Source organism: Astatotilapia calliptera, chromosome 8 (genome assembly GCF_900246225.1).
Source record: "Astatotilapia calliptera chromosome 8, fAstCal1.2, whole genome shotgun sequence".
Classification (NCBI taxonomy): domain Eukaryota; kingdom Metazoa; phylum Chordata; class Actinopteri; order Cichliformes; family Cichlidae; genus Astatotilapia; species Astatotilapia calliptera.
The window spans coordinates 22,030,823-22,050,257 of NC_039309.1; the positions used below are offsets into that span (position 1 = coordinate 22,030,823).

Here is a 19,435-nt window from a genome sequence, read left to right on the forward strand (position 1 = left end):
GCCACCTATGTCCACTGTGAGCGACCATCTTTGAACAGAGGCGGGGGTTTACGACACCAACTCTCTGCCATCTATAATCCAGTTTTGAGATCCCTTCCCAGACGCCTTAAAGCCCACTCACATCCTGGGCCATCTGATCTCAGGAATTCGCATGATAAGGTGGGGCCAGGTTTCACAATGAACTCACCCGAAACTCTGGCTGATTGGGACCCACACCCAGTTTCACACCTTGGCTCAGGCGATTAGAGGATCATCAGGGGGTCCTTTTGTCCCTCTGTGGGGGGAAACTCCCACTGGGTTTATATCTGGGACTCTCCACCATTTGACCTCAGAACTGAAGAAGCTTCTCGGATGAGAGGTGAAACGTCTTCAAGTAACTTAAAGAAGTCCAGACGCTTTTCTTTGCAAGCTCCTTTGACTCTACAGTTGATCCCATCTTTATCCAGCTGGAGCCAGAAATATAGAAAGCACTTTGGACCAGAGGTAGTGACACCGCAAACATCATTAGGGCTCTGTCAGGACGTAACTTTCTTTGAGGATCAATATCTATCAAATGATTAAAATTATTTTTTTAAAATGACCACTAGCATACAGATCATAAAGAGTGGATTTATCTAATGGTTACTGACCTCATGTCAGGATCCATCCATCCACTTATCCAATTCAGGGCCATGGGAGGGCTGGAACCTATCCCAGCTGCCATAGGGTAAGAGGCAGGGTGCACTCTTAACTGTCAAAGGGCTAACACAGAGGCACAGACAACCTTTCACACCTATGGTCCATTTAAAATTCCCAACGAACCCAAACTCACTAACTGCATGTCTTTGGACTGTGGGAGGAAGCCAGAGCACCTGGACAGAACCCACAGAGGCACGGGGAGAACATGCAAACTCCACACAGAAATGCCTCAGCATTCAAACCCAGGACCTTCTTGCTGTCAGGCAACAGTGTGAAGATGTCATAGGGTAAAAAAAATTGGTGAGATGTTGTGTTTTGTCAGAACCGAGCGAAAAACAGCTCTAGTGCTGAAAAATGAAGCTAAACATAAAGTGACAAATTTCAGATACTTTAATGGTTACTTGAGTCTAAGGCTCTGAAAGTGAGTCAGTCCCAGAGTTTTACGACCTGGTGCAAAAAATGGGCTTTGATTGTATAGATAACATACAACCTAAACCTGTATCAACTGTATGGTGGTTTATTTGTGAGTTGTTGTTTTTTTTTTTATTAATAACTCAACCATTTGGTATTGTTGTTAAAGGCTGTGTTGTGTTTGTATAGCATTTTGGCATTTTAGTGGATTTTCCTAACAAATAATATGCCTCGTGTCTTGTACCGTCCTTAGACGTTTCTGCCCATGTGACCACTATTATATAATATAATATATGACATAATAAGAAATGGGGAAACCAGGTTTTCTACATGCAGAAACAATATTTCAGGAAATGTAGATCTAAGTTTACGATATTTTAAATTTATTGTATGTAAATAGAATGATCCCATTAATAAAAATATTAGTTCATTTTGAAAACATTTAAATGAAACCACCAAACAGGGGCCCTGAGGTCACCCACAGCATAAGCTCATCCCCTCACAGAAAAGGGGCTCCGCTGTTTATCATGTCTTGAGACGTGACCAGATACTCTGAAAATCCAGAAATCTCATAGTAATGAAATATTATTTGCAGTAGCAGTAAGATTTTATTTCATTTGAACTATAGGAGCTGGCAACACCCAAGAAAAACCAGACCAATGTATTTGTCTTGAAAATGTAACATCCCGCCTCTACTTTCCCAAAGCTGATGTATCCTGATTCTTTGGCAACTGATAATCATATCTGATAAACTAACCAGCACCATTTTTCTTGCAGTGAGATATGAAATAGTTGCAAATTAATTTTGTGATGATTAACTAGTTGAATAATGGACTAAGAAATTGAGCTCTGATGGGGAAGTACTTTAGGCTGTATAAAATCTCTTTAATTGGCACACAAGGACTTGCAGAAAGATTTGATCTGATTTCAGCATGTTTTTTCCTACTTGCTGATTAATGCTCTTGCATTTTCAGGAGTTTCTTACTTATACTCATTGCTTAGTTTGACTTGCTTTAACTTCCTCCAAAGATTTTCTTTACTTTTGTCATTTCTCCTGATCTTCTGCCAAAAATTGATGTTCTTAGTCTGAACTGACAGATTCATTTTCACCTGGTATTACTTTTGATTTTAAAATTAGGAATCAGCCTGGATCTGTTCTGTGATGACCTTTGTGATCAGGGCAGGGAGGAAGGAATACACATATTCATTAACTCTAGTGACCTGTACTAGCAAGTTCAACATACCAAACATACCCAAGATATCCATTATTTTTCTTCAATTACATCATATTACACTGACATCAGGCTAAGCGGGCACAAGAAGATGGTGTTCAGCCGGATAGACCAACCACGAGTTTTCAAGTCTATCTGTGAGTACATTTACATGAAACGGGGGGTATTGTGGGTATTTGATCAATCAGAAAAATGGGCAGGTGTGCTGGCAAGGGAGTGATGTAAGAAATAATGATAAAAACTATGCTGTGAAAAGATAAAGAAGTTACACACAAGCTGAAAGCAACTCAAACAGCAGAGTGTGACTGTGTGTAAGAGGAAAAGACTGTACAATATTTTAATATTGAAAGCTTTAAACGACAGAGTTAGCCCTCAAGTTTTGCTCAAATCCTGCTTCAAACTACAGGGCTCTGTTGTCTGTCAGAAAGTGTCCATACCATAATAATAATAATGGATTGGATTTATATAGCACTTTTCAAGGCACCCAAAGCGCTTTACAATACCACTATTCATTCACTCTTGCATTCATACACTGGTGGAGGCAGCTACGGTTGTAGCCACAGCTGCCCTGGGGCAGACTGACAGAAGCGAGGCTGCCATTTAGCGCCATCGGCCCCTCTGGCCAACACCAGTAGGCAGTAGGGTAAAGTGTCTTGCCCAAGGACACAACGACCAGGACAGAGAGCCCAGGGATCGAACCGGCGACAGATACGCTTCCCAACCCCCCTGAGCCACGGTCGCCCCAATAACCATATAAACATCATATACATATATTCAGCTAAATATTAACAGATCCTCATGAGGTGAGGAGGATCGTTGGAGTGGTGGTGGATGAGCCCAAAACTACATGGGAGAAGCTTGTTAATGATCTGAGGGCACTTTGGAGCACAGTCACCAAGAACGCAACTGGTAACACACTATGGCTTAATGCAGCGATTCCCAACTCTTTGTAGTTTTGTGTCTTATTTTGAAAGAAATATTTACACGTTACCATAGCAACCAGAGAGCATTAAGGGGCAGAGAGGAGGATGTCACTCTCAATGCTGTTGGCGCATTTCAGGAGGACGGTGCTAATAAAGTTGCACAGTTATACAGTGAATTTGCGTTTATTATTATTATATTTACAAAATACCACAGTTTTTGTCTTGTCTTGTCATTTTATTTTGTTGTATTTATCTGTGACATTTTAAAGGCCAGTCCGTAAAAATATTGTCTGATATTAAACCAGTTGGTGGTGCAAAGAAGGTTGGGGACCGCTGCCTTAATGGATCGGGCAATGTACTGCAAAATCTTGGATGAGAACCTTCTTTGCTGAGCCAAAATACTGAATATGCCTTGTGCATGTGTAACCCATTTGTGTGTGTTATGCCTATTGATGTGTTGTGGTCTGGCGAATGAATAAGAGGCAGGAGACAGCACTGGATCTCTGGGCTCTTTACTGCAAATTGCTGTAACATCTGCAATCTCCCGCCATGCTGAAAGGAGCTGTGACTGGGGTACACATGCACGTGTAACACTGGTGGTGCAATACTAGGCCTGTTAGTGCTACTTCTTGCCTTCTTTGCCTGTAGTACGGCAGTATAATTACCTTTAACCACAGTACGAGGACAGAAGGGAAATATGGACCAGATCAGACAGGTTCTAGATTCGTAGGAGCCAAGGGTGTATGACAACAGAGGACTTGTACACAGTAGGTGTAGAAAACACAATTGCATTTATTAGCAATTATTAAAGTTGTGCACATTTAACAAAAGTAGAGCGCTCTTCTTGAAAACAAAATAAAATAAACCCCACAAATGGTCGACCTAAGGATATATTGTCTTTTGTGTCTTTTTTAAAGTCAATTTCAGTCTTTCAATGTTCAGTAGTCATTCAGTGTGTTTGTAACCAGTCGGGTTACAATCTACCAGTTCATCCGGCTCTTTGGGCTGGGCTCGCCATCCAGTACTGGAAAAGGGATCCTCAATTCTTCTCAGGTCCTCAAAACCAATCCAATCCAAATAAGCAAAGGAAAAAACCTGACCTGGGGACCAGGCCAGAACACAGTAGTTCAACATTTAAGCTATCATGCCTGTAACTTATTATTACTACTGGTTGCTTGTAGTGCTTCTAAATTTCTTTCAAAATATTCTATGTTGTACAACAAATTATTCTCATTTCAAAGGGAAAAAGTGCATAGGAAACACACATTTAAAACAATACACATTGGCTTGAGACTTATCAAGTTTCAGCTAAGTAAAGTGCAGGTGAAGGCACTTAATTTCACATTGCTAATACTTAGTGTGCAGAACTATAATTAGCACCATGAGAAAAGGGAACATGTGCTAACATAACATCGCACAACACCATACATTATACATCAATACCACAGTAATGTGACATAAACCTTTAAAGAACATCTCATATAAAGTGCAGCAGACTCAGTGCTAATTGCTTTAGCCTCGGAAAAGGCACTTTCATTGCAAAATGGCTAACGGAAGTTAGCATCGGAGCTAGCGGCAAGTAGCATGCTATGCTAGCGCACGTGTGCTGCCTGGGACTTACCATGCGAAGCAACAAATGCTACACGGGGCTTCACAGTGCTCACGTTGGCTCACGGCCTCTGGAATACAGTATCACTCTTATTATTCTTGCCGAAAAAAGGACTTTCTCTATCCAGCTAGCTTCTTTGCCGCACGGGTAAACTGAATTTTTGGGGAAATTCAAAAGCATTTAACACATATCCTACACAGGATCTTCCAGGATGAAAATGACCCAAAACATATTGTTCAGGCAACAAAGACGTGACTGCAGAAAAAGCATATCAAGGTCAATGAGTGGCCTTAGCTGGTCTCCAGACCTCAGTTTCCAAGCAGCACCCAAGAAACCTAAATAATCTAGAGTTTCTGTAAAGAGTGGGCCAAAATACTTCATGAGATGTGTGCAAACCCAGTGAACAACTGCAGGAAACCTCTTGCCGCTGTGCTTGGCAACAATGTTTTCTCAATCAAGTACTAAGTTTTGTTTTGTTTGGAGATCAAATACTGATTTTTCTGTTTGTTGGCTGATTTTGTGTCTCTCCATTTGAAGTATGTTAAAAATTAGAAACTGTTCATTTCTTTGTAAGTGAGCAAATTTAGAAATTCAGCAGAGAATCAAAAACTGATTCCCCCTTCCTGTGTGGTGCCTACGAAAATTATTTCATTTTAATATTCCATGTGTTTTGTGCCTGCACCATATCTCCAGTTTTATTATTTGACACACATTCTCCCTCAAAGACTGGCCTGACATATTTGGTACCATTACCATCTTCAGTAAAATGTGAATTAGGTTTAAGCAGTGTTTTTCTGCATAGTGTATATTTGTTATGACAACGCTACAAGCAGGTCAGTTATATTCATGGGTATATGGGAATGGTAGCATTTAAACTCAGATTTTGATTTTGATGTGATTTTCTGCCCTTGTGTACGGTAGATATCCCAGGCAGATATATGAACCAGGGCCTTAGTAAGTCTCACACGAAACTCTAAGCGAGATCCCCAAAACTTAAATGTGTGATGACAACGGGTGACATTTTCTGTGGCTCCTGCATGGCCAATTGAAAATAAATTGTGACCAACTGTTTGGGGCTTTGAAAACACCTAGGGTGAGTTTTACAAGGATGGCATTTTGTGGTGCATTTTTTGGTTCAGTACTGCTGTGAAATAAAGTTTATATGAGTGTAAAAGCTAAAACAAATATTCTGTCAGAGAGTGCAGCTTTCTGCACTCCCTCTATGGAGCAAGTGTCACTTTTCTTATATCATGATCTGGAAGTGTTAGCTTTGTTAAAAAAAGATGCAGTAAAAGTTACCCTGATTTTTTTCTCCTCCTTTAAAAAAGAATGAATAATTTGTTTTTATATAACTGAGAGTGGCTGTGGTTCAGGAGTAGAGTGTGTGTGCGTGTGTGTTTGTGTGTGTGTGTTAGAGAAGACTCTTAGAAAATGAGTTTATATGAATGTTTGTGTTTTTGGACGAATGAAAGTTGTTGTAAAAATTGCTTTGAGTTGGAGTAGAGAAAACACTATACAAGTATGTATGTTGGTATATTCATCCAAATAAGATAAGATATGCCAGAAATTGGGAAACAGTAAAGACAAATGATAAAAATATGATGAGAAAACAAGGCAGAAGAACTCAGTACAGTCAAAGTACTCCACTAGACGAATAAATAGAATACAGTAAAAAAAAAAAATTTAAAAATTAAAAAAAAAAAAAAAAAAAAAAAAAAAAATATATATATATATATATATATATATATATATATATATATATATATATATATATGTATATATATATGTATATGTATATATATATGTATATATGTATATATATATATATATGTATATATATGTATATGTATATATATATATATGTATGTATATGTATATATATATGTATGTATATGTATATATATATGTATGTATATATATATATATATATACGTATATATATATATATATATATATATATACATATATATATATATATATATATATATATATATACATATATATATGTATATATATATGTATATATATATATATATACATATATATATATATATATATATATATATATATATATACATATATATATATATATATGTATATATATACATATATATATATATATATGTATATATATATATATATGTATGTATATATATATATATATATATATATATATATATATATTAGGGGTGCAACGATACACAAAATTCACGGTTCGGTTCGGTTCGATACTTTGGTGTCACGGTTCGATATTTTTTCGATATAAAATAAAATGTTCATGCCTTTTTAATTTGTCATTTATTAAAATTATAAATATAGATTTTAACTCAAAAGTACAGTTTTTAAATTTAACCCTAACCCTTGTGCGTGTTTTTTATTTTGACAGCGAATGCGCACCTGCGGACCACTTATGTGCACCCCTGGTTATTTAGCTCATCATATCCAGCCACAGAAATTCTTTTGTCCATGAAACCATAAAGCTGCACTTTCTTTTTGCCTTATAGTCTGATTTGTCATAACTTTTCTGTTTTGTGGTAAGCTTTTCTTTGGCTGTCACTTCTTCACCCTGACCTGTCTTATTTGGCTCAGCAGAACTAAAATATATATCCTGCTGCTTTTACACACGCACTCACATAAGCTCAGCGATTCTCTGCGCGATCAACCTCTCACATGTTTAAGCTTGCTGCGGGAGATTTCACTTGTCATGTTTGCATAGTAAGCTAACGATTGATAAGACGATGTCAGAGGAATTGGTGCACAAATTATCATCACTCACCAATCAGTACTGTCGCTCTCTATACACAGTTCACGCGATTGCAAAGTGAAAGCAAAAAAAAATTCAAACGCGATTTCAATATGTCACATATTGACAGTGGCTCACCGATGCCAATGACATAATTACTCAGCTACATTTCCAAAAGAATGCAAAAGCATTGACATATATTTTTCCTTCCTACAATAGCCGGACAGGCAGGGAAGAGATAGATTTTGGTAGCCCGACTGGAAAAATCGCTAGCCCCAGGACGTCGGGCTAGCGATTTTGCGAGCCCTGTATCTGATTGAGGAATCACTCATCTTTGGAAAAGAGAGTTTATTACAGAGAAATGGCTCTTTCCAAAATAAAAGTTATACTATCCGCTTCTTCTGGGCTATATTCTCAGCAGCATATTAAACATATCAGGTCCCCATAAGGAGAATCATGTGCTAACGGCTGTCTAAATGACTCGGGTAAAGTTTGTAGCATGCAGGCTTGTTGTTTTTGTCTTTGCACTAGGATGATGTCGGCGTAAATGTGCAGTCATATTTGTTGTGTTCCCACTAGTGCTTTCAGGTTAACCTCGTTAAAATGACCTTAACGCCACAACACGGCAAATCTCCGTTAACGAGCTACCCCTGATAGCCCCGTGCATGGGGCTAGACGGCCAACACGTTAACGAGCTAACTGCGCTAACACACTAGCTCCCACCCATGTAATTGAGCATTGTGTGGCACATCCAACATACTGTTTTACTTTAGTCCATGACGCGCTTACCTTCAGGGTCATACGTCACATGAAAACCAAAATAATTCCAAACGCCAGATCTGAATGAGGGTGGGGGAGGTTCAATTTGCCATGTTGCAAGGAGAGCTTAACTTCTGTCTCGCTAGCTTGCCCTGCGCTCTTCCTTCTGACTATGCTGTCTGTGTGGAGCGCACATTGGATCTGCGCTCGACAGTGCAGCCTAGGCGGAGTAGTCGAACGCAGATTCACTGAGCGCTCCACACAGACAGCATCGTCAGAAGGAAAGTTGATAAAATAAATTACAAATGTTGTATTGTTCGATACATATGCGTACCGAACCGAAAGCACTGTATCAAACGGTTCAATATCGATACGAATATCGTTGCACCCCTAATAGATAGATAGATAGATAGATAGATAGATAAATTATTTTGGTTTGTTTTACTGTATTTGATTGCTACAGTCACACTAGTGAAACAGTGGTTGGAGACTGTAGCGTGACCAAAGTTGTTGCAACTGTGTGCAATGAACTTGTGATTTTGTTGCCTTTGATATGGTTGCTTTGAAGACGGGGGACAGATCCTTGACCACTCACAGTCAGCTGCTATCTTCAAAGTGATTTTGGTGACTCACAACAGCAATTAAATGACAGAAAAACAGAATCAGTCTCATTAGATGTTATCTGCTTATGATAACACAGCAGTTACTGTAATAAATAGGCAAAAAGTACAAATCCAGCTATTGCAAATGTGTTGATTTTTACATACACGGAAATTCACATGAAAAAGGAATTCACATTAACTGCTTACATTTAGAATCCCAGATGATTAGAATCAGAAATTCATTCACAGATAGTGACATAGTTGGTGCTTAAAAATGGCATTCCAACTTTTATATAGGAATATAATGAGAAGACGAGTTGGCAACCGGCTTACTCAAGTCCCCTACTGCAAAAAGGCATGTCACAGACAGGTTCAGCTCATCGGTTCAGACTGACTTAATTGCGAAGTTTTGGAAAATAAATGCCAATTATATGTTGACCTTGACTAATCTGTCTGAGAATGATTACAGTTAGTCCAAGATGGACTATTTGAAGATTGTTTAAAGATAACTTAAAAGTGACTACCCCAAGGTTAAGCATGAAAAGGCCTTAGTTGGTTGACTCAACTACTTGTGGTCAGATGTACAATGCAAAAAGTTCAATTTATTAATCTGATATGCATAAATCTTTCCTATTCACAAAGAGACTCTCATCCTATTTTTGCTCTAATATGACTGAGCCATTAAAAAGTAAAAGCTTAAATTAATTGCTTTAAATAAAAGTGCCCTGTAAAGTACGTGGTTATGGAAGCTATTTATAAACTAAACTATAGCTAAATAAGCCACACAGCCCAGAGAGTGGTCAGCAACCATCTGACAACCACGGATTGCAAAGGAAAAACAGGTATTCCCCAACCAAACAATTGACTGCTGGCAGTTGTTGTGAAATTGATCAATAAAGCCCCATTCACATGTGTATTGTCCATTATTCAGTCGACTAAACTGTGTATTGACAATGTTAAAAATGGGAGTAGTTAATGACTGTATTGTGTATCTAGTATGTAGTCCTGTGAATGGGCTTATGAAAAAATATATCACAGTTAGATACATTACATGTACATCTCTGGATTGTTAGTATCACCATAGGGGACAAAGTCGGTGTGGCAAACCAAACCAAAGAATAACATGCTCGTGATGATCGTGAATGTGTGATCACTTTTGTGGTTTTCAGGATCTGATCCATTACAGCATAGTGCTTCACCAGTTGTTTTCTTAGTGACTGTGATCTCAACTGCCTCCAGATTATGAACAAGCTCCTCCTGTGTAGTTTTGGGCTCATCCACATTCCAGCTCCCGATCAAGGATGATTAATGGACATTTGCAGGCCTACAGTCTTGTCCCTGACATCTTTAGACAGCTCTTTGGTCCATGTTGGTGGAGGTGTGCTTTTTACTCATAAGTGTTTTTCAGAAAAATGTGTTTTTCTGGATTTTTGTTGATATCCTGTCTCTCTCCTTTAAAGTAAAACTATGGTAAAAATTAGAGACTGTTTTTTTCTTTGTAAGTGAGCAAACCTATGAGTTCTGCAGGGGATCAAATAATTATTTCCACCACTTTATGATTACAATTTGATAATTGCAACAACCCCTTTCTAACAGAAAACATTAATTTGATTTCACCGCTGACCATTAGGGAAGTTTGCTCAGCATGTTTCATTCATGTTTAATTCATATGCGCATGCTTTTAACTGGGATTGATTTACTTACGTTTGCTCTCATCTGTATTTTGAAGTCAATGATTAGTTGACCTTAAAATGTCTAAAAACATATATGTAAGGTTGATTTGTGACTTTACATTTGCCGTGTGTGTGTGTTTCCGTGTTTCCATTGGTCATTTAATATATTATGATTTGGAATCTTTCTGGCTTACTGAAGAGGCCCACTTTGTATTCTGGGTGTTCAGTAGCTGCCAAAGTCAAGTCAGATATTCAGAATCATCAGGAATAAAAAATCCATAGATACGATGACCTGATATCCTTAGTTTGGTACCTAATCCTTTGATTGATCTCTCTTGCTGGTTGTCTTGGGAAAGTTTGGACACAGACATTAGCTTTCACCCCTTGTCCACAAAAATACGATGTGAGCATTGATTTTCTGAAGGAATAATACTGTTATTGAAAACAAAAAGCTGGTGTTGCAAAAATATGTCTTCATGAATATTTATGGAACAATTTCAAACAGTTTCTCAGACTGTCAGCATTGACAGGACTGAGTTTATGTGACTCAGATGAACCCATCTCTTTCAGATGTTTGCTTAGGATAGTATTGTCTTACCATTGGTGTTTCTTGTCCTACTTAGCTTTAATATTGACAAGCATAATGGGCTACTTTACTGGGAAACACTCCTCTCACTTTTTTCTACATTCCTATCCATGTTATCAGGTGCATGCAGTGCTGGAAGAGATACTGGAGAAACTCCCAGAGGAGTTCAACATGGCTGAGCTTCTAGGGAAAGCAGAGGAGAGGACTCCCTATCAGGTCGTGGCGCTGCAGGAGTGTGAGCGTATGAACATTCTCACCCAGGAGATCAGATGCTCTCTTCACGAGCTAAGCCTTGGACTTAAGGTGAGTAGTGGCTTTGAAGTGTTAATGGGAGGCTATGCACTGTTATGAGACTGGAGATGGAAGTGTTTTGCCTTGCAAAAACATTTACATTGTACATGTCCTGTGGACAAAGCCTGAGTTTTATTATGATACAGTATTCAGTAGCTACCAAGTCAAATAAGATCCATCCATTGATTCCTCCACTCATCCATCTTCTTTCACCTATCCTGTGCTGGGTCACATGAGCAACCTAAGCAAGGAAGCCCAGAAGTCCCTCACTGAGGTGTTCCCAGGCCAGCAGAGAGACCTATTTGACATGGGTCTACTCCTGGGCCTCCTGCTGGTAGGAGATAGCAACTGGTCACACTATTTCAGTCACTACCCAAAGCCCATATCCATACGTGAGGATAGGGACGTTGATCGACCAGTCTAGTCTAAGGTTCTAGTTCTCATTCCCACTGCTTCAGACTTGCAAACCACTCCAGTGCAAGCTGGAGGCCACTACCTGATGTTCATCCTAATAGAGATATCTCCAAATGGAGCAACCTTTGAACGACAGTCAGGACCAATTTTCCAAGCCGAAGGTGCGGGGAAGCAACCGTCTTTTCCTGCAATAAAAACTCCAATGGTGATACGTAGGATATCCAGGCCTCCCCACCTCCTTCCACCAAAGGCAACTCCAGAATGGAAAAGAGTCCATCCCTTCTCCAAGAGACTGGTTCCAGAGCTCAAACCAACTCAAATGCATTGAATTTAGCCGTTTAAATTTATATAACACAAATGACACAGCAAGTGGAAGCCAGAACGACAAGTCTGGGGGGAGATATCATCACCCCCACCCGAGATTGGATACCAAGCCCCAAATGCAATGGAAGAAGGATTGTTGAGTGCAAGAGGAACTGACCTAAAAGACAGGATCATAGCGAAGCTTGAAACCTGGACCTTCTGTAGCCGGTTACCAAGATTACAAGTTCCCTCTGAAGGCCTACTGTCGATCAGAATCAGAATACTTTAATAATACCTAAGTAAATTATGTAATTATGTGAATGCAGTACTACAGACAATACCTACTGCAACCATTACCAAGACAAATCAGCTGATCTACACCACGGCTATAGTGATTAGTGAGATGTTTGGCTAGGAGTTGAGCGACCATAAGAAGTATAGAGAACATTCGAGATCTCTGTCCAGACGAGTGCAGTCCTAGGAACAGCCAAGATACTGCACAGGACCCTCAACGACTAAAAACCTGCAACGCAAAACAGTGAACTGTGACTTGAATCCCCACCATAAAAAGCTTCAGTTATTCTCAACACCTATGATTCACTTTACATAGGCTTCTCTACTGTTGACATCAACAGACTGCTTAGTTAGTATTCCTGCACAACTAAATCTTTTCCTTTGTTGTTTGTCAGAAGCACGGTTGTAAGAGTGACTCAGAGATCTGGCTTACAGAGTAGCAGAAAGGAATGAGATGTCGGCATTCTCTGTGTCAAGCCTGACTGAGTCATGTGTTAACAACAAATGAAAAGAGAAAGAAAGGGGGAAAAATATGTCAATGCATTTGTCAGGAGTTATGAGGCTTCGATCTCCCCGCCCTACAAGCCCCAATAAATCGGCTCAGTGATTTAAAAGCCATGTATACTGTTGTACCAGCAAATGGAATCATATGTTGCCTCTATAGTTCAATAAATAGGAACTATCAGAATGTTATCCTGGTTGAGGTGTTGGAGGTTCATAGTGCTATGAGGTTGAGTATGAAATGGCTGAACTGATGGATTATTTTGAGGAGTGGTTAATGATAAAGTCACTTATCTAGATAAACCCACAGAACCTTATCACCCTCATAAAGAATTCTTATGTCAGAAATGGGTATCTATACATCAGCGATACATCAGCTACACTATCAGCAGGTGAAGGACACTACTGTTTTCACTCGCATGCTGTCTCATTACTCATCAGTGCCATCTTCTCTTGGCTATCTTACAGCATGTTTCCTTATCTGGCATGGCTTGCTTATTCCCATGTTTACTGATTTCTAAAGGGCTTGTTACCATTCAACACCTTAAGTAGCTGGAAGGTCTCACCTCCAGTGTTTAGCTAGACAAGCAGGAACTTTTTTCCCTTCCTGTAAATAGCATTCAAAAACCAGCAAGAAGTTTTTTGCACAGACACAGCATTTGTCAGCACTGAGAGTACTCGCCCTAATTAAAATGGGTATTTCCAGATGATCAAGAAGAGCATGAAAGCCAAATTATACAACAGATTTTTCATATCCACAAGCAGCCTGTTCAATAAAGTACAGCAAACAATGGCAATAGAACTAATATTAGCATTTATGGTGACATCACCAGCCTAGCAAGCTCTGGTGATTATACTGCAACAAATCCGCACTATATCAACATAATGTTATCTGAAAGATTTTTTTTTTCAAAAATGAAGTTAGAAATTGGATAAATTAGATTTATCTATTTTCTATGGCAAAGGGACAGAACTTGCCGATACCCGTGTAGATGTTGCAGTTTCGTGTTTCATGACCTGCCTATCAAACACTGGTCGGGTCACACCAGCAGTTCATATTGCAATATCTAACATTTTAATGGAATCCTCACATTCTAACAAGTAAATCCATACTTTTCTATTGCATCATATTCATGTTTGTTTTAAAGCAAAATGTCTTGAAATTACTGAACTTCAAAGGAATACCAAGGGAGTATCCAAAACAGAGGAAAATGTTGTAGCTTATGAACACAATCAAATGTTATTTTCCTTTTCTGTTGGCTTCCACACATATAAGTCTCAGAATTCTGCATGTGGGATAACCTATTGTTATTGTAATGCCGACATAGAAGTGTCCTTTAATTTATTATAGTGGTAGATTTATGAAGTCAGGCCTAGACCTCAGTTTGCACCCACTATGCAACAGCAAGTCGTTGGTCTTCCTTGGTCTCTTGTGCTCTGGGGGTCTCTGGATGTCTGGAGCCTGGATCTCCTCCATACCTGCTTCATGCCCTGGAGGACGGGGCTGTGGCTCCCCACACCCTCTAGCAGATCATTACATGAAGGAACCTTTTGAATACAAGCGCGCTCATGCTCACAGGTGTACACACGGGTGCTCACAGACACAAATTACACCTTACCTTCCTACCTCAAAGCACACTGTGAGCTGTTGATCTTATGTGCTGCACAATAATATTCAATATTTAGTATTTACTTTTATATTCACACAGGTTATCGTGATGTTGTTGTTTATTATATTGCTCTTTTTTTTGCTTGTTTTCTCTTTTTTCTTTCTCAACCGGTGATCCAGGTGATGATTATGTATTTTTTGTCTGTTTGTTTTGTTTGTTTTTGTTTTGTGCCCTTTATCACCGTTCCTCTTCCCCGCTGTTTTTGTTTCCCTACCTCTCTTTCTTTCTCCCTTTTCTTTCCCCCAGTCATGTCTGTCCCATGTGTAGCAAGTGAAAATAAAATAAAATAAACAATAAAAACAAAGGTCAATCAAATGAACCAATACGGCAAGGCCGGGATGGTCCATTTGGTAAAGTAAATCCGTTGGGCATCTTTCTTGGCCTTTAGACAATAATTCTGATGGCAAAAGAACCAAACGTGACAGGTGGGGAAGAAAAAAAGGCACAACTTCGCATCACACTTTCTTAATTTTCACTATGGCTGAGTGGTTAGTTAGCATACTCTGTGTTAGCTAGCAAGTGTTTGCAGGCAAGGCAGCATCTTCCACACAATCTACAGGCAACCACAGCAGTCTCCTAGCTACCAAAGCAATCACAGGAAGGTTTTTCGTATACCACTGTCTTTGAGGCCAACCTCACCCAGCAACAGCCTCTAGTAACCACACACCAGCTGGTCAGGAAATACACCACTGTCAACCATTCTCTAGGTCTGTGTGACAGAGGCCTTAGCTATCCAGCTATCTGCAGTCCTTTTTGTCTAGTAACACCACTTTGTACCTCTTTCCTGACTGTCCTCAGCCATGCACAACAGGAAGAAATAGTTTTGCTATGCTCATAGAAAGATATTTACTGAAAACGCTGCAGAATTAATAGGATAAACAGGATATAAAGAGTGGCTAGTGTAGAGAGCCATAATTGAATGTATTGGATTTTGATGATCACTGGGTTTTTTATTTGTTTGGTTGTTATGGGAGTCACGTGGGTGCTAGCGGTGACATAAATGGGCGTTGTCAGTCTGTCATTCACTGGTTTTGATTTTGACAGAGAGGAGGGCTGGGTAGCCGTAGTTTTTGTTGACCGCTGCACGACATGTTCGCTTCGTTATATTAGAGCCTGTGATGTTGTAAGAGTTTGAATCAGGAGCCGATGATACTACTCTGTAAAAATCGCAAAGCACTTTAATTAAACGAGCAAACAATTCCATCTCTCGCATTATTGCGTAACTGACAGCGCATCAGGCAAATAGGCAGGCTCCATCCCCGGCCTGTAGCGACTGTGGAAGTCGCTACATCTTTAGTCAACAAAAAACGGCATTCTGGAGAAGCCAGCCGCGAGCAGGATCAAAGAAATCAGATCAAGGAACCTGAAAGACGCCAAGTAAGTGCAGCGCATCTGAATGAGTGAGCCCAGCAACACCGACACACCTGACGCAATTCTGAGGAGCGCAGGTAAGAATACCTGTGCATGTCTGGTTGTGGAAAAGGAAGCCACATTGGATTAGCGCTGAGATGTTTCAAGAAGAGACACTGAATGGAATGAATGTTGGTTAAATGTGCAACGTTTTTGGCTGCGCTCTTGGAATGATGTCTGCGCTGCGTCTTATTACCGTAATTATGCTGCTTGGATGACGTTCAAATGGACAATTAAAGTGCCGTTACGTTGAAAGGATTTTATGGTCAAAGTCTATTGTGGCTTCCAGTGGATATATGTTTTAATGGATGATCACTGAAGATTAAAATAAATAAATAAAAAATCGAACAAACAAACGGGAAAATCATGAGTCAAACAGCTGGTGATGATTGTTCCTCTAATCATTTGAGGGGAAAGAGAGAAAGAAAATTGACTGGAAAGGCATTGTTGAATAAAATCGAAAAATTACAAAATGAATGCAAAATATATGTCAATAAAATGAAAGGACTAATACAAAAAATGAAAGCGCTCATGCAACACACTGAAAATCTTTCTCAAATTAAGCAGTATTTGGTGGATTTAAAGGCACTGTGTGAAAAGGCTTCAAGTTCACATGTTGAGGTGTTGTCTTTGGTGCCAGAGGAAGAAGTAATAAAACAAGAGGAATGGTTTTCAAGTATCATGAAATACACCAATGTGTTTTTAAATGAAATTCAAAACTGGATAAATCAAAGAGAACAAAATCCTGCTGTTCGTCCAAAGCAAATCAATTTATTGGAAAACAATGTTGCATCAAATACTGAGACAGAAGTGGAGGATGATATCAAGCCAAGTGATAGTGTTTCAAATGTTGAAAGCCACAAAACTTCTTCATCAAGATCTTCAACTTCATCTGTTCGTATGAAAGCTGAGGCAGAGTTGGCAGCTTTAATGATAAAGCAGAAATTATTGAATGAGAAACATGTACTGGAAGAAGAGGAGGAACGTCTTCGTAAAAGAAAGGAAAGGCTAAAATTGGACACTGAAATTGCTGAAAAAATGGCTACAATAAATGTCCTTAAAGCTCAAAGTATAACAAGCAAAAAAGGCTCTTTAAAAGTTTCAGATGGAATGAATTCATACATTTCCCATGAAAGATCTAAACAAACCCTTAATGTTGATGCATTGGAATTTATACCTCACATTTCTGCAAAACAAAATTCATTGACTAATGCTGAAACTCAAAACAGGAGAAAAGATAAAACCCAGGAATGTGTCATGCAACAAGCCGTGCTGACTGAATCTTCTCAAAATAAGCACCCTCGACAATATTCAGTTATTCCTTCAAACCCATCTGATGCAAATGGACAAAATGACTGTCATACAAATGGTATGGTGGAACTGGAACCACAAAATGATGTTATTGGAATAATGACTAAACAAAATGAAATAATAACACTCTTAATCCAACAACAAAGACTCTTTTCTTTACCAAAGAGAGAAATACCTCATTTTGATGGAGATCCACTTCAATATTATTCATTTATTAAAGCATTTGAGAATGCAGTTGAGTGCAATACGAAAAATAACAGCGATCGTTTATATTTTTTGGAACAGTACACAAGAGGCCATGCAAAGGAATTGGTGAGAAGCTGTCAACAAATGAACTCGGATCGTGGTTATCACAAGGCAAAATCACTGTTAAAGGAGCACTATGGCGATGAACAGAAGGTCGCAGCTGCATATCTGGACAAGGCACTTTCATGGCCATCAATTAAAACGGAGGAAGTAAAAGCTCTTCAGAACTACAGTTTGTTCCTCAGGGGATGCTGTAATGCAATGGAGGAGGTGCAGCATCTGAGTGATTTGGACATGCCTTCTAATATGGTGAACATTATTAAAAAATTGCCGTATAAATTTAGGGACAAATGGAGAAGCCATGTTTGTGACCTGCAAGAAAGGCATAAAAGAAGAGCCAAATTTATGGATATTGCAGACTTTTTGGAGAAGCAAATAAGAATATTAACTGATCCTGTATTCGGTAATATTCAAGATTCTCCGCTTTCTTTACCAATAAAAGGAATGAGTAAAGCCAAGTATCAAGGCAGACCTGGAAATAAAGGAACAAGCTTTGCCACCACTATGCAAGTTGTGGAGAGTACACCTAAGCCTGCGGAAATGGAAATGAAAATTAATCAGGTTGGAAGGAACGTCTGTATTTGTTGTGGAGGAAGACACATGTTGGACGTCTGTGCACAGTTGGGAAAAATGGCTCATGAGAAGAAGATAACATTCTTAAAGGAAAATGGCATCTGTTTTGGCTGTTTGTGTATAGGACACATCAGTAAAGATTGCCGTAAGAGGATTTCCTGTTCCAATTGCAGCCGGAAACATCCCACCATCCTGCACAAAGAAAGTTCACCTTCTGAAAAGACCGACAGGAACATGCAGCCGCATGTGAGCACACTGGTGTCGAGTGGTCTTACAGGGGCTGGAGACCAGGACTGTAAACTGCCCATTGTGCCTGTCCAAGTAAAGTCAAAGAAAGGAAGCAACATTATTACAACATATGCTTTTTTTGACCAAGGGAGCACACTAGTTTTCTGCACTGAGAGTCTGATGCGCAGACTTCACCTTGAGGGAAGGAAAGGAAACATCCTCCTCAGAACCATGGGCCAGGAAAGAGTTGTGAGCAGCAACACTTTATCAGGACTGGAGGTTGCCGCTCTTTGTGGTGATGAATTTCTGGAACTGCCAAAAGTGTACACACAGGAGTCCATGCCTGTACATAAAGGAAATATTACAACACCAAGAGATATTGAAGGATGGGCACATTTAAAACGCATAACCTTGCCTCAAATAAATGCAGGAATCGAACTTCTGATTGGAACAAACATTCCCAAAGCCTTGGAACCTCTGGAAGTGGTGTGTAGTGTTGATGGAGGACCGTATGCCGTAAGGACAAGGCTTGGCTGGACCATCAATGGACCACTTTCAGGAAACTGTGAAGCTACAAGTGATCAGAAGCATCCACAAGTTACAGTCAACAGAATTTCTGTTGTCACGCTGGAGGAGCTTTGGCAGCAACAGTTCAAGAATGACTTTCCTGAGAGCAAAGTTGATGAGCAGGTTGGATTGTCAAGAGAGGATCAGAGATTTCTGGAAATAGTGACTAACTCTGCCAAATATGTGGGTGGTCATATCCAGATAGCATTATCTTTTCGGAATGCCAGTATCAGTATGCCAAACAATAAGAAAGTTGTTCAACAACGTCTGTGCTTTCTACAAAAGAGATTTGAGAGAGACACAGTGTTTCATACTGAGTACAAAGTCTTCATGAATGAGCTTCTGGCTAAA

General features: G+C 39.4%; 1 protein-coding gene across 2 annotated transcripts in view; it reads left to right on the forward strand.

The window, feature by feature from the left end:
• dnah9 (dynein, axonemal, heavy chain 9) overlaps positions 1 to 19,435 on the forward strand; it is a 198,962-nt gene that overhangs the window by 165,684 nt on the left and 13,843 nt on the right. For both annotated transcript variants that reach the window (XM_026177431.1, XM_026177432.1), the window contains one exon: positions 11,337 to 11,519. In XM_026177431.1, coding sequence (XP_026033216.1) covers positions 11,337 to 11,519 — 183 coding nt within the window. The remainder of the gene's footprint in view (positions 1 to 11,336; positions 11,520 to 19,435) is intronic.